The sequence below is a fragment of the Gouania willdenowi genome, chromosome 6 (genome assembly GCF_900634775.1).
Source record: "Gouania willdenowi chromosome 6, fGouWil2.1, whole genome shotgun sequence".
Classification (NCBI taxonomy): domain Eukaryota; kingdom Metazoa; phylum Chordata; class Actinopteri; order Blenniiformes; family Gobiesocidae; genus Gouania; species Gouania willdenowi.
The window spans coordinates 29,827,601-29,850,958 of NC_041049.1; the positions used below are offsets into that span (position 1 = coordinate 29,827,601).

General features: G+C 39.5%; 1 protein-coding gene across 1 annotated transcript; it reads right to left on the bottom strand.

Annotated features, from left to right (window-relative positions):
- Positions 1 to 11,650: 11,650 nt before the first annotated feature.
- ccnd1 (cyclin D1) lies at positions 11,651 to 22,782 on the bottom strand. Its single transcript, XM_028449875.1, has 5 exons — positions 22,362 to 22,782; positions 17,728 to 17,943; positions 13,637 to 13,796; positions 12,512 to 12,660; positions 11,651 to 12,429 (listed from the first exon to the last, which is right to left on the bottom strand). Exons 1-5 carry the CDS (start codon positions 22,572 to 22,574, stop codon positions 12,271 to 12,273), a joined length of 897 nt encoding a protein of 298 aa, XP_028305676.1. The 5' UTR covers positions 22,575 to 22,782; the 3' UTR covers positions 11,651 to 12,270.
- Between the last annotated feature and the right edge of the window lie 576 nt (positions 22,783 to 23,358).

Below are 23,358 nucleotides of genomic sequence, written 5' to 3' on the forward strand. Positions count from 1 at the left end.
AGTGGGATGAACATGTTTAATATATATATATATCTATTGTGGGTTTACATTAAATATTACTGTGTTGCAGTTTGCCATTGTTTAATGTAGTAATCTTTTTATCGAGGGGGCAGATGTTCTTTCTGCTCCTTTTCATTCATCTTGTCGTCTTTTTTTCAATGTAGAGAAAATAAAATCTGAGTTCTCAAAAAAAAAAAAAAAAGACAGATGTGCTAACCACTAAGCCACTGTGCACTCTAAGAGAACACCACTCAACTCAAAACATGCTTCTAAGTCAATTCAACTTTATTCATTAAATACAAAAAAAACAAGTCATTTCATGGAACTCATCACAAAAAAGAACTGCTCATGATTCTGCCAGAAAAGCAGAGATCACATTGCATTAGCTAGTGCTGGGAACTGTTCTATAATGACGTGATCACATGTAAAGCTGCTTTTTCAGACCCCACTGCTGCAGCTAACTTAATGCAGGACTGTCAAACTCTTTAGTTCAGGGGCTAAATATGGACCAGTTGTGCCCTGTTTGCACTTCCACTTATTAGTAACATACGTAAGCCACTGACATTAACAGGCATTAAGTGACAGAATACAGTTTCTGCAGGAACTTTACTGAAATATCCTTGATTTTGAGACCAATTTTTATTTAATTGGGGGAGATTGTGGAAAATATTGCAGACAATTGCAGGGTTTAGGGGCAAAAAATTAAGAGTTATTTCAATGAATTTCTGTATTCGGAGGAGCTGAAATATGTGAGGAGGAAGTCAGAACACTGGAGCCTTAATATATACAAAAGAAAATAGCCAGAATGAATTTATTGATCGGAAAACTGCTGGAATGCTGGTCACAATAAATGAGTGGATAAATACAGGGGGTGTTAATGAAAAGTTGAGACACAGCTGAGCAGGTTGCAGGAGTAAAGGTGGCATAGATGGCCTTCAGAATAAAAGCCTAGAAGCAGCAGCAGGCGTGATAAGGTGTGCTCTTACTTTGATGACGGCAACTTTTTGTTTCTGTCTTCTAACATTTAATTTTGTTTTCCTTTTTTGGTTTTTGAAAACAGAAAATGAAGTTTTTGTTTATCCCTGTTTGAGAAAGTGCCTTGAATCTAAATCTTGAGTTTTAAAATGAAAATCAAATAACTACTTTTTTGTCCTTTTCGGAACAGAAAAATTATTAACCAAAACATAATGTGATGCGGTCGTCCATGGCCTAAGCCCTAAGGTCTTTCTTTGGTGAAAATTTTGTAAAAATCTGTTGACTATTTTTGACATAATCCTGCCAAAGAAGAAATAAATAAATGTTGGTTAAAAAAAAAAAAAGGCTGGTAGAGGAATTGAGGATTAGTTGTGCTTGAGCACCATTTTCCCTGAAAAAAGTTGCTTACCGGTGTGTTTTTGGTAAGTGTGGGTTGTGATAATGAGGCACTTCACTGGCACCAAACAGACATTTGTGTCAGCATGTTTGGGGCTTGTTGAGATGTCAGATCTCTAGTGCATGCTGTTATGGATTTTCTTGATAATGCCTTGGTTATGACAAGGATTAATAATGGTGGAAGTGCTGATGGAGGCGTATGGCCTTAAAGATTTCATTCTTATCCGCTGTGTGTGTTGATCTCTGCAGCTTACTGTCAGTCATGCGTCCAATCACTCCCTCCCCTGTAGTAAGTAGTCCATATCAGTGGAGGTCTACAAGGCTATATGAGGTCATCAGCTGTGGGAGCAATGCTCACAGATTGCAATGATGTGTGCCACACGCTGCAGACCATTAAGTTTTTTGAGGGGAAGCAGGTGCAGCCCTTTAAGCTACTTGACAGCTTAGTCGACCTAATTAAGTCCATGAGCAGCAGGCTGCTTAATCCACTGGCCAAAATGGATGCACTCAGGGGCAAATAGATGGTACAATCACACCAATCCATATCTCTGTCAACTTTTTGAATCTAAGGCATCTGAGTCCACCTCGCCAAGAGTTTGAAAGCAATGTCACAAAGCAGTTTGTAGCCTTCTCAATCTCTGGCTCAGACACCCAGATAATATTGAGGCACTGCGGTTCAATGTGGAGGAAGCTTTCACATTAAAAGCACAAAAATAGCAAAGCTTTTTGGCTTTGCTCCTGTAGTTACTGGTATGAAATTGTCCAGCAATGGCGTTCCACTGGTTAAAGGAGGGAGACCAAAAAGACAGCTGGCTTCTGGGGTGAGGTTCAGAAGTTCAGCTGATTGAACTCATTCCTGTGTTCTCCTTGCCACACTCAAATGTATGGATAACTAACTCTGCCAACATTTGAAATAAATACATAAATGAATTGGCCTAAATAATGATAAATAAATAAAAGTACCTTCAGATATATGCGGTAAAAATGATTAAAAATGAATAAATCACTTAATACCTAAATATGTCATAAAAGATATTATTTATTTATTTATGCAAGCATGCATGCACAATGAAATGTGATGCAGATGAGGCTGCACAAATGGACTGTACAGACTGCAGATCAACTGCACATGCTTTGCTTCCTATAGCCAGGTAGTGTAGTTTGAATTGAAAGGGTGCAGCAATAGGCAGTCAATGCAGGTGATCCCATTTAAATCAGGAGATTGTTACAGAGCTAAACGTGCTGAGATGATGTGGTAGAAAGTAACACTACAAGTCGGGACTATTTACTTTTTGTAGTGGAAAACCTGACTGATAGCGTGTTATATTTAAAGTTGTTCACCAACACAACCTTTGCCCCTCAGTTATTCAGGTATTTGCAGGAAGGGGTATATTGATTGACCGTGTCCATCTGCCACATGGTCGGATATCTCATGTGTTGCCAGCAGAATCGATAGAAAACTACCGGCTTGTGGGTTTGATTGTCACTTTTGGGTTGGCGAAATAACAGTTTGCCGATCAACCAATAGGCACAAAGTTCAGCCAGTGTGGACAGCCCCCTCATCTGCATAACAATTAATTGTTATAAATAATAATATATTTATTTATATTTATCGACATAATATAAAAGTCATAAATAAAGCAATTAAATAGCATTTATGCCATATATTTAGGTATCAAGTGATCTATTTATTTCTTTATGACATATTTAGATATTGAGGGATTTATTTATTAATGTTATATATCTGTAGGTATTAATTTATCCTTCATACAAATGCTCCATCCTGTACCTCCAATAAGGATGAAGGCTGCGTCTGAATAGTCCCTCCTATTTCCTTTCCTGTTCACTTTTCCATAACCCCTGGAACAGTGGCGGATGCTTTAAGACTACAAGGGAACCTCAGCTTCCCCTAAAATCAGTGGTCAAATATGTAGTGTTGTGTGTACATTTCATTGACTAAATATATGACAGAACACATGTATGTTTAGTTCAGAATCAGCTTCTTATAACAGGAAACTGACAGCGTGACGTTCTTCATTCATTACCGCAGCGTCACAGTGTTAATAAACAGTGGTGAAGTTCAGCTTCAATTGACTTCAATGGGACAGGATTTAGGGGTTGATCCACTGCAGTCAAACTAGACGCTCATTGGATAAATGCTCGGTTATGACGCACTTAGTCCCGCCCATCGGACGCCGGGCTTCACAGGAGGTCTATGGAGCAGTGGGCTGGATCTGTCTGTTCCGGACGCTGGAATAATGGATGATGATTGGATGATCTGTCTCAGGCTAATTCAATTTTGATTGACAGCGAAATGAGCCAATCAGAGAGTATGACGTTGTAAGCACACAGGTGGAGTTTTCAAATATTTCAGTCCGTTGCTCTGTGTTGACACGGAGACTTTGCTGATCCTCTCATAGCGAATCAACTTCTGACAAACCTAGTGTCTGTTTTTGGTGTTTGTGGAGACTGTTACTGCTTGTGTTGTGAGACTTTTGACCAAACACTCACACTCCAGCGCGCAGCAGCTACGCGCGTGCGTGCGTGCGTGATAATCTACAAATAGTTGTTGACAACAAAATGTGAATTCTACTAGAATTCACATTTAAATAAACAGATACATTTTCTGAAGTAGGCAGAAAATGAGCTTCCCCTGCATGAAAGACCAGCAGCCGCCACTGCCCTGGAAGTGTTTATGCTCCATTATGAGGAACATTTGAATTCTCTAAAAGTGAAGGAAAGGAGGCTCAATACTTCCTTTGTAACCTCCTTTAGCCTAGGAAACACTGATGCACCTTTACCAAAGGAGACCAGATAATGCTGACCCACAATTCCTTGCAACGACAACATTTAAAGGAACCCGCTCATCCGAGCATTCACAGAAACTGAAAAGGGAAACAACTTCAATTAATCTGAAACCCATATCTTATAATATGCATGCCATAATGCAAGTTGAAACTGAAGTGTCTGCAGTCCAAATTGCTCCCCCACCCGATGTGGCCTCAAACACTTTACGAAAGGCCGTTTTACCTGGAGACACAACCAGGAAGTAAGGAGAACTTCCAACCATGCCCGTCTTCCCTCAACTTCCACACACGGTAAACTTATCCCTTTCATAAGAGCAGGACAACACTCCTGAGGAATCAACCCTCCTGAACACTGCTTTGGATTGGAAAATGCAGTGGATATAGACCAGAAACTTGTCTTTCCACCTGAGATTACTACAATTAATCTCTGTGGTAAACCGTGCAGAAGTGTGGAACTGAATGTACCATCTGAAGCTGCTGTCAGTGAAGCACATGAATGCAAACACCTAAAGTACTCTAACATAGCAGCAGACGCAGAATAACATGACTGGCCGCCCAAGTGCTTCCTGTCGAGGTCAGATACAGAAATTAAATTGCAGCCAAGCACTTGAAGGAGATTGGAGTGTGAGGACAAGGCCTTCTGATAAATCATCAGATCCCTGTCAGAGAAAGCAGAGCAGAGCAGCAACTGGCTGTGGATCAAGAGAAAGGACCATAACTGGGCTGCACAATGACCGTCAGTGGGTAAAAGCAGAGGGCAGCACACCTGGAAGGCCAGGTATTGCCATTGAGCCCTGTGAGGTGTCGTGGACTCAACAACAAAACCCCAATGAAACAAGGTGCCCACCTGAAGACTCCAATGAAGCCATTTCCCCTAATCCCACTCACCTCTAAAATGCTGATTATACGACAGATTGTAATATCAAGTTCGAAGAGCTTAACTGAGGCTTGCTCTGAGCACCAGCTGCCTGATGATGTTATTCAGCTTTTTGGTAGTGATGTGAGATGAGGCCTCATGACCATAATCAGCTTTATCTTAACCACATCATGTGATGCATTGAATTTTTGTGTCTGTTATGGCTAAAAGGATGACTGTAAATTACAAAAAACATTTGACCAAACACAGTAATTTTCTATATAAATTATCACAAGCGGGTATAATATATTTTGTCAATTCATGTATTTAATCATCATCCATGACTCCACAAAAACACAAAATGAAAACAGAAATCCAGATAATGAGAGAAAAATACACAAAAAGACACGACGGCAACAAAAAAGAAAATACAAAAACTCTTTGTTCTTTCCTGTATTATTGCTCAGATTGATCATTACTACCTCCTCCAAGGAGGTAATGTTTTTTTGATTGTTAACAGGATTACGTTAAACGTATTTGATGGATTTTGACCAAATTTTAACCAAAGATAGACATTACGCCATGGAAGAATATATTACATTTTGAGGATATCCAGATCAATACACTGATTTTGGATCAGCTTGAAAAATTAAAGATTTCTCATCAATTGTGAAAATTCCAAAAAAATTATTTCAGTTTGTATTGGACGAATCTTTGGGTTGATTCCTCAATTACCCCATTGAGTTTAATATGGATTGGCAACGGATTGCACATTTCATTGTGATTTTTCCAAAACAAAAAGGGGGTGCCCATGCATTTGGACCTACTGTATGGTTATCAATGGGGAGAGAAATTTCTTCCAAGCCTTTAAAGTGTGAATGTTCATGGTACCATGATTAAGATCACTGATCCAGATTACTGCCAATATGTGGCAAAGAGGAGATTTGGCAGATGTTTGTGCTCTCTGAGTGCTCTCGTTCTAAATGCTGACATGAATGTTGATATCATGGCCCTCGAATCAGACAATCACACTTTTGCAACCCTGCAATGAATAAAGTGGCCCATCTCTGGCATAGGGCATTAACAGTTTGATATGTTAAAAACGTCACATACGTGACAATGACATGGGATGCTTCAATATTTAAAAAATGCTGGTTTTACTAACTAAATACAAGTTCAATTTGACATAACTGAAAATGATGTTGGCCTTCTAATCATGGGTGTCGTACTGGGGGTAAAGGGTACTGAGTACCCAGGGCCCAAGGCGAGGGGGGGGTACTGGATGTTAAGTAAGCACAGTTTTGCACTAAAAACAATTATTCATGCTGAATTAGGGCCCTAGCTACAACCCCCTTTAAAACAGTGCAGATTGTTTGACCCACATGTGCTGCTGCGCTGTGGCTGGTAGTCTGAACTGTGGATGTGACAAGGAGCAGGAGATAGACAGCAGCAGGAAACCATGTCTTTCCTCAAGAAATGAAAATCAAGCTAAAAATGCAAGGAAAGAAAGGAGAGGAAGAGAAGGTGAAATGAGGCAAAGCAACTGCTTACTCAGTTCTCCAGAGGTGAGCTTTAAAACACACACATCTTTTTAGCTCCCTCATGTTTCCACCCAGGTGTGGCCCATTCCCAATCAGGCCTCCTCCACTATTTAGCTGAGTGCATGGACAGAGTGTGTTTGCTGGATCATTGTTAATGTCAATGTCTACCCTCCTCATGTCGAGCTTCGTTTTGTTCCCTGCTCCCTGATTTCTTCGTGCTGCCTTTTTTTGGATTTTGGTTTTGTTGGATAAATAAACATGGACTAGTTCAAGGAATGCTATGCCTGCATTCTGTCTCCATCTCTCCTTGCATTTGGGTCCACACCCACACCTTACCGTGACAGAATGATCCAGCCAACAGTGGACCCAGCGGAGAAGAACTTTGTGGAGAAGATTTTATATTTCCAAAGTCTCTTCCGTGAGGCCAGGGCGGGCAGGATTTTGACTGAGGAGGATCCTGTCAGGGACCCCTACTTGGGGAATTGACTGGCTTCCGGAGGACCCGGGAGCCTTCAAAGGAAAAGAGGAACGCTAGCTTCCAGGCTCGCGTTCCTGTTTGTCCTAGCTTCCAGGCTAGCGTTCCTGTTTGTCCTAGCTTCCAGGCTAGCGTTCCTGGGTCTCCTAGCTGTCAGGCTAGCGTTTCTGTGTCTCCTAGCTGTCAGGCCAGCGTTCCTGAGTCCCCTAGTTGTCAGGCTAGCGTTCCTGAGTCCCCTAGTTGTCAGGCTAGCATTCCTGAGTCCCCTAGCTGTCAGGCTAGTGTTCCTGAGTCCCCTAGCTGTCAGGCTAGCGTTCCTGAGTCCCCTAGTTGTCAGGCTAGCGTTCCTGAGTCCCCTAGTTGTCAGGCCAGCGTTCCTGAGTCCCCTAGTTGTCAGGCTAGTGTTCCTGAGTCCCCTAGTTGTCAGGCTAGCGTTCCTGAGTTCCCTAGCTGTCAGGCTAGCGTTCCTGAGTTCCCTAGCTGTCAGGCTAGCGTTCCTGAGCCCCCCCGCACTCGGCAGCCAACTTTGCCGCCAATGCTGGCTCCCTGCACCCGGCAGCCAACTCTACCGCCAGTGCCGCTCCCCGCACCCGGCCGCCAACTCTGCCGCCAGTGCCGGCTCCCCGCTTGTTCAATACTATAGAAAATATTGTTTCACCGTCTCATGTGCCTGTACACACACAGGAGGACTGTAACAATTTTTAAAACTTTTTTGTAAACAAAGTACAAGACATCAGGGCTAGCATCACTCCTCCCTTGGTTAGCTTGTGCACTGCCTCAGCCCCTGTGAGCTCATGGGCCTCCTTCACTCCTGTCAGCCTACAGGATGTTCAAGTTTTAGTCAGAAAGATTAAACCCTCATCGAGCACTGTAGACATTGTTCCTACTTTCCTTCTTTTTTTAATGTTTTTGATGTTGTCAGTCCTTGAGTGGTAAAATTGATAAACCTCTCACTTTTATCTGGCTCGGCCCCCAGCTTCTTTAAGCATGCGATAGTAAACCCCATTCTTACAAAACCCAATCTTGATCCGGGGGAACTTAGAAACTACCGGCCCATATCTAAGCTTCCCTTCATGTCTAAAATCATGGAGAAAGTGGTTGCTAAGCAGCTAACCTCATACATGGAACAGCATGATTTTTATGATAAATATCAATCTGGTTTTAGATCAATCCACTCCACTGAAACTGCTCTTCTGAAAGTTTCTAGTGACGTGATGATGGCCGCTGACTCTGGTCGTTACACAGTTTTAGTTTTACTTGATCTGACAGCTGCCTTTGATACTGTAGATCACAGTATACTGGTTGATCGACTCAAATCTGAGATGGGGTTTTCTGGTGCTGCTATCCAGTGGTTTGCCTCTTATATAAATGGAAGAACCTTTAATGTTGTTATTAACAATTTTATGTCTAATATGTCTGACCTGTCATGTGGAGTAGCCCAGGGCTCTGTTCTGGGGCCTGTTTTGTTTTTATTGTATCTTATGCCTCTTGCTCGGTTGATCCGTGGTTTTAAAAATGTGTCTTATCATTTTTATGCTGATGATATCCAGTTGTACTGCTCCTTTAATGACTCAGAGTTTCACTTTTTATCTGAGTTCTTAGATTGTATATCCCATATCAAAAACTGGTCATCAAATTATCTCCAGATAAATTCAAACAATACAGAAACTCTGATCATCGCTCCTGATAAAAAGATTCCTCTGATTAAAAACTCCCTTGGTGATCTGTTAAAACCAGCCTCAGAAACCTTGTCTTTGATCAGTCCATGTCTTTGGAGGGACACTTGACTAAAAACTGTTTTTACCACTTGAGAAATATCTCTAAAGTGAGGACTCTATTATCAAAATCAGATCTGGAACTGGTCCAACACGCATTTATATCATCTGGTATTGACTATTTTAATTTTGTTTTTACTTGTTTTAATACGTCGACCCTAAACAGACTCCAGATCGTTCAGAACACTGCTGCCAGACTTTTAACTGGTACTCCCATAACATCCCACATCACCCCCATTCTTTCTACTCTGCACTGGCTTCCAGTTAAGTTTTGAATAGAATACAAAATATTAGGTCTTACGTTCCGAGCGTTACATGGTCAGGCCCCTAAATATATCTCGGACTTGTTGTGCCCCTACACATCAGGGCGAAGCCTTCGATCTTCAGGTCAGGGTCTCCTAAAGACCCCAAAAAATAAATTTAAAACCCAAGGAGACCTGGCGTTCCAGGCTGTAGCTCCCAGATTCTGGAATAACCTGCACCAGTCTCTCAGGGAGCTCAACTGTGTGGACACTTTTAAAAAAACTGCTGAAGACTTCACTTTACAGAAAAGCTTTTAGTTACCTGGATTTTAAAATAGTATTATCCTTTAATGTTGCTGTTCTTAAGATGTTTATGCACCCATGTTTTATTATTCTATTATGATTTTGCATTTGTAATTTTACCACAACTCTGTACAGCACTTTGTAATTTTATCTGCAAAAAGCGCTTTATAAATAAACTACTTACTTACTATAATAATAATTATTATTATTGTTATAGCAATGCAACTATAATCATAGTAATTAATGATTTGATAATAATTGCAGTGAAATAATATTAATTTGTTACAAACAATATTTGTTTGTAAGAAAAGACCTGTGTGAATATATGTTAACACTTGAGTGATTTATCATCACTTTATAAAGTGCAAACAAGTGTTGTTCCTCAGACTAATGAGCTGTAAGATCAGTGACTCACTTCATCTGCCCTCTTGTGGCCAGTAAAGCACATTACATTCATCAGAGCCACCATTTCCACCCTCATACCAACAGCTTGAAGTGTATACTTAAACTTAGTTATTTGTGTTCAGCAACATTTGTTTGATATTATTAATAGTAATCATCACAATACTGTAGTGTGGAACTAAGGTTGCATCTCCATCAACACCAACAAGAAGAAAAATTTTGAAGATGTGACAAAGCATGGATAAATACTGGGGGAAAAGCAATCCCAGAATATAATACGACTCTGAGGAAAGAGATGATAATATAATCTGCTATAATTGATATTATTTCAATATTTAATACTTTAACATACTAAACAGTTATTTTTCTACAAAAACTATGTTCCTAAAGCAGCATCTGTTTTCAAGCAGAGAACCCACCAACACCTTTATACATTAGCACACGTTAATGTTACATCGATTTTGCTGACATTATCTCATGTGTGCAACCTGTGCTGCTCAAGCTATAAAACAGATGTTCATTTAACATTTAAATCATTTCAGAGCACTAAATAAACAATTTATTACGTCCATGAATGAGCAGCTTCTGTCTCCTGCTTATTTACCTTTTCCATTCAACAATGTGTTGCTGTTTGTTTGAAGCGCCTCATACATGACACAGTCTGCTTTGCGTAGCCAGATAGAGCTGGTAATTCTACCATAGACTGTTAGAACTCCACCAAAAAAGAATCCCATGCCACTTTTTCCAGTACAGACACTTTACATCCAATCTGGCAACTCAGCTTCTGCACTGGTTCACTCTCCTCTGCTACATTTTATTACTTTTAGTCACTGTGAAGGAAATTACAATTCTACAAGTTCTTTGTTTTTATATAGGCCTTTTATTCATTAAGCATATACAATCAGATAAAGTAGAAAATAGGGATTGTCTCAAAGGGAGGATAGATGAACGATAGGCATCTGTCTATCTGAAGACTGACAGGCCTTTAAAAATTTGGTCTGTCCAACATGATGCAGAACAGTAATTGATGATATTTACGTTATACTCAAGAGATAGAGGTCCAGCAGTGATGATAGTGATATTGAGCCAAAACTAAAGTGCTGAATGACTTCCCGAGATGCAGAGAATTTAAACATGAAGTAGGAGAGAACATGCAAACTCCACACAAAGGAACCAAAATTTCACCCTAGGGTGTGAACTCAGGACCTTCTTGCTGTGAGGCGGGTGTGCTAACCAATCCCCTGGGTCTTCAGTTTGACTTGTTGTCCAGTGTTTGTTGGTTTCTACCATTAGTAACGTATAGATAACTATTCAGCAAGCACTAGCTACAAACTAAAGCCTTGAATGGTTTCTCTCAGCGTGGCCCCACACATTGATTTATTGATGAAGAGAATTAATTTTCATGAACCCGTTGGTTCCCAGTCTGTTATAGTACTGCTTTTAACCAGAACATGGTTTCATAAAGAAATGTTTCAAGCCTTTTTTCAACTCAAGATTATCAATATTGAGATAAAATGACTGTGCTATGGGGCAAGGTTTCACACACACTTTGTGAAACTAATTTAAGATTATATTTACTATGTAAGCAGTAGCATAAACCGTGAACTAAGTTTGTGAGGCTTTCTTAAACCAAGCTCCATAATGTTAATATATCAAGAGTTTACAGAAATGCTGGACCAGGCTGCATGTAAACCTGAGCTCTCCATCTTTAGCCAACATGTCTCAGACTTCAAGAACAGTCATCATCCACAGGTTAGTCGTCATGTGAACACAGCTTGTGGAACTTGTTGACTGCAGTATGGGACAGGAAGGGTCCCCATAGAGGAGCTGTGTGAGGGGAAACTTTAGATTACCATAATCATTTGATATGAGGGCTTCGTAGAGAAATGGTTTATTATTATTATTGTTACTGGTAAAAGACAGACACTTCAATTCTCAATGACATTTGTAAAAAATTTTAAAAAAAAATTGTCTCATGAAGTTTTAGATAGATGCATGAAAATGATCAAATAGTGTGACAGTGTAACAGAAGTAATAAATAAAATGCAAAATGGAAATAAACCAAACAGGCTTGTTTCAAGAGACTATAACTAACTGTTGCTTTCCAGTTTAGTTCTCCCAGTTCATTATGGCAGTGGTGGCGTAACAGTTAAAGAAGCAGGTTTGTAGTCAGAGGGTCACTGGTTCGAATCCAATCTGGGCCATCACTGACCCTAACTGCTTGTGTTGTACGTCGCTTTGTATAAAAGTGTCTGCTAAATGACATTGTAATCTATTATAGCCATCATCACTTCTTTAGAAACACCTGGTAGGAGGTGTAAGGTCCGGCTAACACTTGGAGCCTCTCAGACAACAAAGGGACGTAATTTTCCCAAAGGGCTGTGGAATGAACACAGCGATCACATGCTCCCAGTACAGCCGCATGTGGGAGTCTCTGCCACTGTCCATAGTGAGCACCTCACATGCTGGAACATGAACATACACACATAGTTCTTCGCTCAGATGTTGACGTCCTGTACATCTGTAGGAGTGGTGGAGAGGTCCTGTCCCTCGCTCAAGCTCTTGGCCTCCGTCATACCACCGTGTTGCTGGTGTGCCTGTCTGAGACTGGTTTCCAGAAGTGACTCGATCTGTTCTTGACAAGCTCTGAGACAGTCCTGCGGTGGGGGAGGAGTCATGGTAAGTGGATTGTTGTGGTTGATAGAAAATGAAAGCGACTTTGAGAAGACCTGAACGTACCGGGTCACTCCTGATGATCTGGGCCAGCTGCTCAGTCAGTTCCTGGGACATAGTAGCATTGCCCACCATTTTCATCTGCAGACCCTCCACTGCAGCCACCATGCTGCCTGCTGCCACCATGGATGGAGGGCTGGCTATGAACTTAACATCTGCACACATACAAAGGAATGCATTGTTAGATATAAAGGTGGAACGTATCATGAAGACATCAATACTAAAACCTCACGGTACGAGTGGTATCGCAGGGTGGTTTCAATAATTTTTTCTAAATCTACACAATCTACGACACACCAGATTGCTATAGTTTGTTTTCATTTTTGTATCTATTCATATATGGTTGAAAAAGGTCATATCCAGAGTAAGTATGTCCAGAGTTAAAGCAGGGTTATTGTTACAACTACATTTTTTTTGTCTTTTTCTCCCATTTCCAAAAATATCATACACTCATTGTATTGTCCCACCCCTATTATTTAATGATTTTATTTATATAAAATCAAACGCAAATTGCAATCAGACACTGAATATAGCCTCACACGAAATTTGTAAACAGGTCGTCAGAGAGACAGAAATGTCAATTCTTGCTCAAAATCTGACATATTATGAGGCGATTTGACCGACTTAACTTCTGAAATAGCTTCACGACACAGACTAAACTCTCACTAACATGTTTTCCATTTCCACCATATTTTTCACTGTAAAATGGGAGGTCTAATGTTTAGCATATGTAGCAAATCTCACAGACAATCTGACATGATCGTAGCATATGCCATAGTGGACTCCATTACCTATATTAAGCATGTTTACCACCATTTTGGGAAGTTTTATAGCCTGTAACGACTGAATAATTAGGGAAAGATGATGAAACGGAAACAAAATGGATATGTGTAAACTGACACGGAAAATGAGAAATTTTGAAACATGGAGGCTCTACAACACACACCTGGATTCATTAGGTAGGTTTGTTAAGAATATGAGATGTACGAACACGTCAGATTAGGGAGACATTAAAAAACCTGCTGGGTTTGGATTTCGTCTGATGCATGTGTATATGATGAGGTTAGAAAGATGACAAAAAGGTTAGTGTGAGCTGAAACAGTGAGATGTGTGTGGGTGTCATTCACATACCGGTGGCACACAAGGCAACAAAGGTCTGCGCGTGCTTCCTGAGGATTGGCCTGTTCTCCTTCCTGACAGCAAGCTGGGCCAAAAAATGGTCGATGAAGTCAAGAGGGGTTAATGAAGCCAGGTCCCACTTGAGCTTGTTCAAAACCATCAGTTCCATTTGCTGTGAGGATGAAGATGCAGAGAGGGACAGAAGGACAGGGTCAAGTTAGGTTCAACGTGCCAGATGCAGGGATTAGCAAAGATGCTGAGCAGAAGTTTGGTTTGGGCACTCAGAGAAAGCTCAAAGCCCCAAATCCTCAGGGGACAGAGAGTGTTGACAGAGGCCTTTATGATGCTGACTGTTTCCTTCAATAAGCAAACATGGCAGTTGGAATTAGTGAGGGTAGGTGTTCATTAGGAGGACCTTCAACCACCCCGCCCCGCCCCACTCACTTTTATAGGCAAAGGATTACAGCTTATCATCACACTGTGCTGAACAAATGTGATTTTAACGATTCCTTTAGTCATCAATTAATTTATTCATGTTCTAAACCAGTGGTTCCCATTTTTTTTTTAAACTTTGTACCCCCTTTGCATTTTTGTCAAAACGTGTACCACCTCTTCATATCATAAGTACTTTTCCATAATTTAACATGCTTTTTTAGTTGGAGATCAGTGGGCTCTCCTAAACCCCTAACTGTGTCTCATTGATTCACAACATTGGTTCCCTAAGCCTAAGGCTTAATTTACAAATTTAAAACAATGAGTGGAATTCAAAGTGGGATTTATGAATTTTTTTTTTAAATAAAAAATACCATGCAACTTTTATGTGATTACTTCAGTAGTAAGTAAATATGGTCTCCTTTGTAAAAATGTAGCTAATTATTGTCTCCCATTGTCAGAAGTGTGATAAAATAGCCTCTACAGCTTAAACAAGTCTGTTTCAATGAATTACAAGAAAATGTAGTGTTTTATTAATTAAGCAATAGTACTGTTAGTTTGAGGTGAATTTGTCCAAAAAATTGCTAAACTGTTAAATCTTTCCTAGTACCCCCTGCAATGTGCTCCTCTACCTCTAAGGGTACACATACCCCTGTTTGATAACCACTGTTTTAAACGATTAATTGTCTAAGAGAAATCACACGTTTTGCAGTCTTACTCTATAACTCACAGATTTACATACCCCCTCGAAAACGAGATGTTCCATCTCAAGGGGCTTATCCTCCAATAAATAAAATTTCTAAATTTTTCTCCCCGATACGGTGACTGTTCGACCTGAAACGGCTGTGTTGAAAGCGAACAGCGAAAACTGCACATTTCTCCGCGGATACGGCATTATAAACGCTGATATTTTCACCACATGCTATATAACCAAATGTGCACCTTGGATGTACATGCTGAACGCACACAGAGCCGTTTAGATAGAGTTGTGACAACGGAAGAGTTCCCGGAAGTTGTTGGCGACTGTTTATCACTGAACTCTGAGGCTGATAGAGACGTTTCCTAGGAGGACGGACAGACAGACGGAGCGGAGATAGTTCACGGTAAGAAGAGCGGACGAAGCATTGTATCCGTCTGGTTCCAGTAAAAAGTGACCATAAAAAGCTCTAAATGGACTAATATGTAGACGTGGGGCAGTGAGGAGGTTGCTTCATGTATTAAAGGAAACTTGTCAGTTAAAACACGGACATTTCCGTGCAACCTAACTTGAGGACAGCAGCCCGCCTACATGCCCGTGTGTGTGTAACGATAAGCACCCCTGCACTAAGAAATGTTAAATGCTAACTAAATAGTTTTGTATGAATGTGTCTTTTATCAGATTCTACCTAAACCGCCGCTGCAGCCAAAGTCTCACTCTGATCTGAGTTCAAAACTTGAGAGCCCTGGACTAATATTACTACTACTACAGTGTACCCGTTATTGGAATAAAAAATCTGGAACAATCTTAATGATCAACTTAAAACAATTAACACACCAACTACATTTAAAAATATTAAATGATTAACGCATATACACTGTTGTCATAAAAGTACAAAAATGTAAAAAACTACAAAACAAAAAAATAAGGAAAATAAGTTAATAAAGAAAGAAATTATTAATGTATTAAATTTAATTGAGAATTGTTGTAGTGTTTAATTGGCTAATTTGTAACGTCTGGATGGGCTCAAATAAGCAAGTTGCTTCAGCCCAATCCCTTTTTGGTTGAGATATATTTGGTGAATGTGGTATTTGTCAATGTAGTGTGCAGCGAATGCACAACCAAATGAAAATGTATTCATTCATTCACTACTATTACTATAACGTACAGGGAAATTTTTTAAACGCTGATCTTTTCACCACGTGTTTATAAAACAATGCGCACCTTACGTAAATAAGAAAAAGCAAAACAAAAGCATGTGGGGAAGCGTGTGAGGTGGTTACATTGCACGCTCCATTGGCGCCACAGGCAGAATATGAGAAGAATCTGCTGTTTTCTGTGTCTCCCACTGGGCAAAGGAGGGTCTAAGGACAGGGGATGCTCTGGGACATTTATTATTGCCTAAACAAACATTGGTGCAAACTTCATTTATCAATATATCATGCTCATGTCTCAGAACTACACCAGAGAAATTGCACACGCAAATAAAACCCCTTTATACAGTACATCCAACCTTCAAACACATACTCATTTGGCTATAATTGTTAATTCTACTTAAGCCCCAACTGTATGAATACATACTGCTGTACTAGTTTACCTTAATCTTAAAAGTGAAAACAAGCATGTAAAAATGCAATTTTTTTGGCAGTGATAATGTGTAATGATTGTAGCTATGTTTTACACCATTATCCGTTAGGGGCATGTTCAACCACAAAATAACCCAGTAACAAAAACAGCTTCCTTTAAAGCTGCGTAACCACATAACTAACATTTTTCTAACTGGACCCGTATGTCATCCAAAAGTTGTTCTCATACTCTACTGATGCCCATGTGACCCCAAACACACCGAAAAAAGACTTTTCTGCTGTTTTCATGGATTGGAAAACAAAACAAAGGCAGACGCTGATCTTGTAGCATCCACAAAAAAAAAAAAAAAAAAAACTGGAAATACTGCCAGTATCAAAGAAAGATCATATTTAGTGAATCACTGTATTTCTTGTCTGGTGAAGAAACACACATTTTACATGCAAGTACATTGAGAAACTTACATGAGGTTGATTGTGTTAGGCCAGAGATATGTGTAATTATAAGTCTGAGTAAATGCATTTTGCAGAGGAAATAAACCTGACCTGTCGTACTGTGGATGCTCCCTGTTGAGGTGATGCTAAAGCTAACGCTACATAGAAATGAACATACCGCACAGTACCGTCTTTGGTGCAGTTTGTGGTGCTCCTACACTTTAGAAGCTGTGTTCCCATTAATTATTTTTCGCAAAATAAATGCGATATTTCTAAATGTAGACAAAGTATTATTGTGCTTTGAAATTGTTTCCATTGAGCCTCATAACTCCTGTGAAATCTCATCCCGCGAGACTTTGCAGCAGGAAGATGGACGCTCAGAACCTCCTTATAACATTCTGCATTCCTTCATTGTTTCACGTCTAATGTGGCACTAAAAAAATATCCCAGTCTCCTCTTCTGTTTACATGTACTCTGCCATGTTTTCTCAGAGAGAAGTGGTCATGTTTCCACGGCGCTTTTGCAACACATTTCAATATCGAAACATTAGAAATACATTACCTCCTCCTGAAAGTGATTTGTTTTGTGATATAAGTGTTTTTTCTAAATTCAGGTATTTCCATTACCAGTTTTTATTGCGCAAATTTAGAGTTTGCACATTTCCATGGTTAGTGGAAACCCAGCTGGACATTGGCTGTCTTTTTATTTTCTGTAAACTTTTTGCTGCCAGTTTGACCACGGTCTGCAGACGGCTCCATGCTACTTCAGGTAACCAGAAACAAAAGTAAAGGAAGCAGGCTCTTGCTTCAAGAAAATCAATGAAGGCAGAAGTGCAAAAACTAGACCCGGGGCTTCGCTAACACTAACTAAATGTTGTATCAACTTGGATATTTTACACGACTCATTTTCTGAATGGGTTTAAGAGACGAATGGTTGGAGTGTGATGCGTGACGTACCAGCAGCTGAGAAGGCATGACGGAGTTATCGGTGTAGATACAGAGTTTTTCAGCGGTCAGTGGGATGGTCTCCTTCAGCTTGGATGCCAAGAACATGCAGGCCGCTCCCAGTAACTGCAGGTGGTTCTTCTTTGTAGGTTCCACAGATAAGAAGCGATCCATGTAGTTCATAGCCAGGGGGAAAACTTCTTCCTCACACTTCTGCTCCTCACACACCTGGAAAAGTAACCAGACAGTATTAAAACAGCTGTACAGCTGTTACCTGAACATCAGTTTAATCTTGAATATTTGCAGCCGTTTTGCTCTACAGTGAAAACAAGCTCTAGTCACACAACTTCTGACTCTTCCTGTCAAACTGAATGTTGGCCTCAGAAAGGGTACCAAATACTGTAACAGCTATGATAAGCAACACACACACAATTCGTCGAAATTCATCATACTTTGGATACAAGTACAGTTACACAGTAAGTTGTACACTACATAGTACATACATACAGTATAAAAAGCATTCAGCTATGTGGCTAACCCCAGAGATGGACACTTATCGTAGTGGGGGCTGCAAAAATGTGATTGTCGGATCCACATTATCAACAATGATGTCAGCATTTAGAATAATGACCAATCTGAGCATTAACACAAGAAAAAAAGAGTTTGTGTTTTAGGGTTGTTTTGTTTTCATTCATATTTTTGTATATTCTGGTTTTGTGTGTTTTTGTAGTCATTTTGTATATTATTTTTGCTGTCATTTTCTGCAATGCATAATTTTTATTCATTTTCTGTATTTTTATTGTTTTGTGTATTATTGGAGTCACTTGAGTTATTTTTGTTGTTCAGGATGGGTTTTTTTTTTTTTGCCATTTAGTGTGTTTTTGGTCTCATTTTGTATATTTTTGGAGTCATTTTGTGCCTTTACTTTGGGTGAGTGCACACAATCAGATCAGTAGTGCATGACTGCTTTACCCCCAACGTGCCCCTGCAATAAAGTGGCAGCTCACTGCTAGCTCTCAGGGGAAACTTGTGAAATTCAGAGAATCCTTTCAATGTAAAGTGATCTTTAAAGTATGACATTATTATTATTGAATAAAATCCTGGAAACCATCACTTTGCACAATAATGCAGCCTTGCTTTTAGACTTAAATCTCCACGTTATTTTACCAAGGTTTAGGGAGTAATTAACTGTGTGCACTTATTCTTTATCATAGATCTCATTAAGGTAAGAAAGGTGAGATATGAGCTACAGTTAGTGGATACTTCATTTGGTCCAGTAGATCAGTGGTCCTCAAACTTTTTAGGCTCAAGTACTCACTTTTCTCTTATTTCTGAATCTAAGCCCCCCCCCCCCCTTGTCCAAGTACAACATTTTGCTTAGAAAACTATTTCAAAACACTTAGAGCATAATGATGGAATTAATGAGTGATAAAACACATTTTAAAGAATCTCATGTTGTAAATAAGTGGAAAGAAACAGTATTTAGTGCAGTGGTTTCCCACATTTTTTGGATCATGACCCCATTTTGATATCAAGAATTTCCGATGACCCCAAAGACATTTTTTCTAGAATTAGTTTTTGATCATGTTTGGGCTCAGATATATATATATATATATATATATATATATATATATATCGTATTTTTCGGACTATAAGGCGCACTTAAAATCCTTTAATTTTCTCAAAAATCGACAGTGCGCCTTATAATCAGGTGCGCCTTATGTATGAAATTAACTACTGTGCTTCAACATACTGAACTGAAAAAGTGAGTGTATTGTTCTGTATTTCATGTGTTAAACCTGAACAATGTTGAGAGTTATTGTTAATAAGTTGAATAAAGTTTGACTTATCTGATTATTTTATTTCGCTTAATGCGTCTTAAGAATAATAATATTAATAATAACAAACCGGTGCGCCTTATAGTCCAGTGCACCTTATGTATGAAAATAGACCCATTCATTGCTAGTGCGCCTCTTAATCCGGTGCGCCTTATAGTCCGAAAAATACGGTATATATATATATATATATATATAATTTTTTTTTACTGCATTTTAATTGAACTAAATAAAGTAAAAGTACTTTCACTAAGTAAAAGTATATAAATACAGTTGTTTAAGATTGTGTGTTGTTTTAATTTAAATAAGAATAATAATTTAAAAAATCTGTTTTGAATTTTCAGACGACCCCAATTAAACTCCACTGACACCTCATGGGGTCCCAACCCCGAGGTGGAAAAACACTCCTTTAGTGCCTCCTAAATACATTTATATCTATAGTTTTATCATTTCTGGTCATCTCACGCCAGGGGTGGGACCAAGACTGACACTTTTGTTGTTCATTTTCTCTGTCAAGTACCCCCTTTATTGCCATTGTGTACCCCCATTTGAGAAACACTGCAGTAGATCACTGCTGGTGTTTTCAGCAGGTCTTGGTAGCGTTCTTTCTGCTGAAGCTTGTGATGTCGATGCTAAGCTAGCAACACGTTTTTATGTCACCTTTAGTTTTTGTTTAAGAAAAAAATCCTTCAATGCAGGAACTGTTCATCATCTAAAGTTATCATTCAATAGACAACACGCAGTGGTTTTCCAACATTAGGAAACAGCAGCAAACAGAGTAACAAAGGATTAATATCACCTACATACAGGCACGCTGTATTTATAACAAATGAGAATGAGCCTATGATGACTACCAACCAGTACAGAGAGGGAAATGCACTTACAAAAACACAGCTTGTATAAATGAGTAGACCTAATTGTAATGAACATATTGACTTTGTACAGTTTCTCTTCTAGTAAAGGTCTGAGTTTGCCATGACAAACAATGTCCCCACTAACTCAGCTGAGTATAGTTGGTTGCCTGAATTTCACACGTTAATGAATGTCTCTGACCCCCATCGCCTTACACATGAACCCCTGCTCCTCTGTTTCTGTACCATGTGACACGTTTTTGTCCCGCTGACACTTATCAAAGATGGTTTCACCCTTGAGAAATTAGGCCGAGTGACATCTGGGAAAACCTTGGAATTTGGGCCTTTGTTCATGCACTTAATAGTAGGGATGTCCCGATACAACTTTTTCCTTTCCGATACGGAACCGATATTTCAGCCTTGAGTGATGGCCGATACCGATACGATATCGGCACGAATCATGCATACTATTATGACTTATTTTGTGGTGTGGAATGTTAGAAAAGGCCTGATCAAGTGATGTCACTCAAACAGAGAACAATAGTCAGCAACAGTAGGTATGAGAAAAACTGACCCACTTATTATTAACCAATTTGTTACATACATTTTAACCTTCAACATAATATCTACAGTATTCTACAATTTAATAAATATAATATATATCGGAAATTTTAGATGCAGACCGATAAAATCCGACATTGGACTGACATCCAATATCAATATCGGATCGGGACACCTCTAGTTAATAGCTATTGCAAGATTTTCAATCCACAGATACTTGGCTATTCTTCTGTTTGTGTATTATATTTCCATGCGCATTTGCACAGGTATTTATTTAATAACTATTCATATTTAATCCTTATTATTGTGTTAATATAATCATCGTCTCTCTCTGTTTATATCCTTTGTCAGTATTTATTTTTGTTATTATTTCTTACTTAGAGCCACAACAAAAGTCTTATCTCTCGTATTTCTGATTCTAATGAGCCACACATGAATTCTTTTCAGTTAAATAATTAATGTAGGTTATAAGTATGATAAGGCCACAACAGGAGTCAATTATATGAAGGCTGTGCAATTAATACACTCAACGATGACCAAGACAACATAATCAAGAAAAACTATTACTTAAAAAATTATATATATATATATCAATTATAAATGATTTATTTGCTAAATAAAACAAACTTTCAGGTTTTAGAATATCTACAAAGAATAAAGCTTGGCACACATGAGAAAAAAATATTATTATTATAAATTATGAGTTAGCAGTAACTTTGAGTAGAAGCTCATGTCAACACAAGGAAAGTTGTTGCTAGCGGTCCTAAAACATGTGAGGAGACACAGAAAAAACACTTAGTAAACAACCAAACCAAGTCAAATCCTCTGCTATGGGAACAATTTGGCTTTGATGATGAAGACGTAGAGAAAAGACACATCGCATGCTACAAGTGTTATGCTTTGTGCAAAAGTGAACAGACTTGATTTTAGTGTTTGAAGGATTTTATTCATGTTTAAAGAATATATTTTACACTGTTTTGGATGACAAATAATCGTGATTATTATATTTTTCTATAATCGAGCAACCCTACTTTATATGGATTTTACTAAACTATGTTGAACACTTTCCAACAGCAAAACAATCAGCGCTGTTTGAACTCTGAGGATGTAAAATGTAACACTTTGAATGTGTCCACTGGACACATATAAACACTTTTTAAGTGTTATAGTAGTGACTACCTAGCTGTGTATGGACACTAAGGACCAGCAGGGACAGGAAGTCTCCTTTATGGCACCAACACGTTCCTCTGACAAAGACTCCCTGATGGAGGAGCACAGCACACTTCAGGGCGAAGAAGCCCCGGTCCCCGAGCCTTAAACCCCCTGTTCGCTCCAACAGATGACCCCGTCCTCGACCCGGATAGCAGATCAAATGTGGGACTTATGGAAGTGATCTCACCTCTAACATCCAGGTGGCCACGATCCTTCTCATGTAGGGAGCGACCTCTCTCTGGACGCATTTGAAGTAGTTTGGAGCGGGAAGGTACTTGTCCTCTGCCCGCAGCAGGGCTCGCAGCACCCGCTCAGTGAGCAGGTTCCGGTCTCGGTAGGCCCTCCGGATGGCTGGCCTCAGTGGCCTGCCCCCCTCGGAGCACAGCAGCTGGAGCTCCATCGACCCTCCTGCTGTCCCCCAAGCAGACCGACGGACCAAGGCTAGCAGCAGGTGAGCAGCCGCTGCATGTTCGTGGACTAACCGTGTCTTTGTGCAGATGTGTGGCCTCTAGATACCGACAGGACACTAAGTAAGCACCGTGCACACAGTGGACCCGGGGTACACGGGTTTATCTGGGCAGCGGGGCTCCTCTGCTCCTCACCGTCCCGACGCCGTCTATTTATTCTCAAATGACGTCATCACGCTGTTGCAGGAAGAGTACGTTCGAGTTGAAACTTCATAATAAAACCCACACACTTCTGTTTGCTTGTTTCTGAATACAACATTAAAATCCCTTTGTTTGTTTGTTTGTTTATCTTTTAAATGATGCAAATCTTTTTTTGTTTGTTTTGGGGGTATTTTTTATTGTTGTAAAATGCAGGGTTTCTAAAATGGGGGTATGTGTACCCCTAGGGGTACGCAAGGGGGCACTACAGGGGGTACTTGAGAGAGTCATTAGAAAAGTAACAAATTATATCATTACAAATATGGGGTTTTATAATTTTAAATTTAAAAATTAGAATTTTAACAATTGAATGAAGAGGTGTGGAAGGAGATGACCGGAAATGATAAAAAAAACTATAAAAATAAATCTATTCAGGAGGCACTAAATACTGTTTCATTGCACATGTTTAAAAAAATGAGATTCTTTAAAATGACATCAATATGCTCTATAATGTTTGTTTTTTTGTTTTGTTTTGTTTTTTACAGCATTCTGAGCAAAATGTTGTAGTCAGACAAAGGG

Bases quoted from the DNA above. Each gene is read 5' to 3' on its own strand.
- ccnd1 (XM_028449875.1), bottom strand. From the start codon at position 22,574: ATGGAGCTCCAGCTGCTGTGCTCCGAGGGGGGCAGGCCACTGAGGCCA. The intron at 13,797-17,727 runs GTACGTCACGCA...TCATCCTCACAG, and splicing joins TCATGCCTTCTCAGCTGCTG to CAAATGGAACTGATGGTTTT. The intron at 12,661-13,636 runs GTATGTGAATGA...GTATGTGTGCAG, and splicing joins TGTTGCCTTGTGTGCCACCG to ATGTTAAGTTCATAGCCAGC.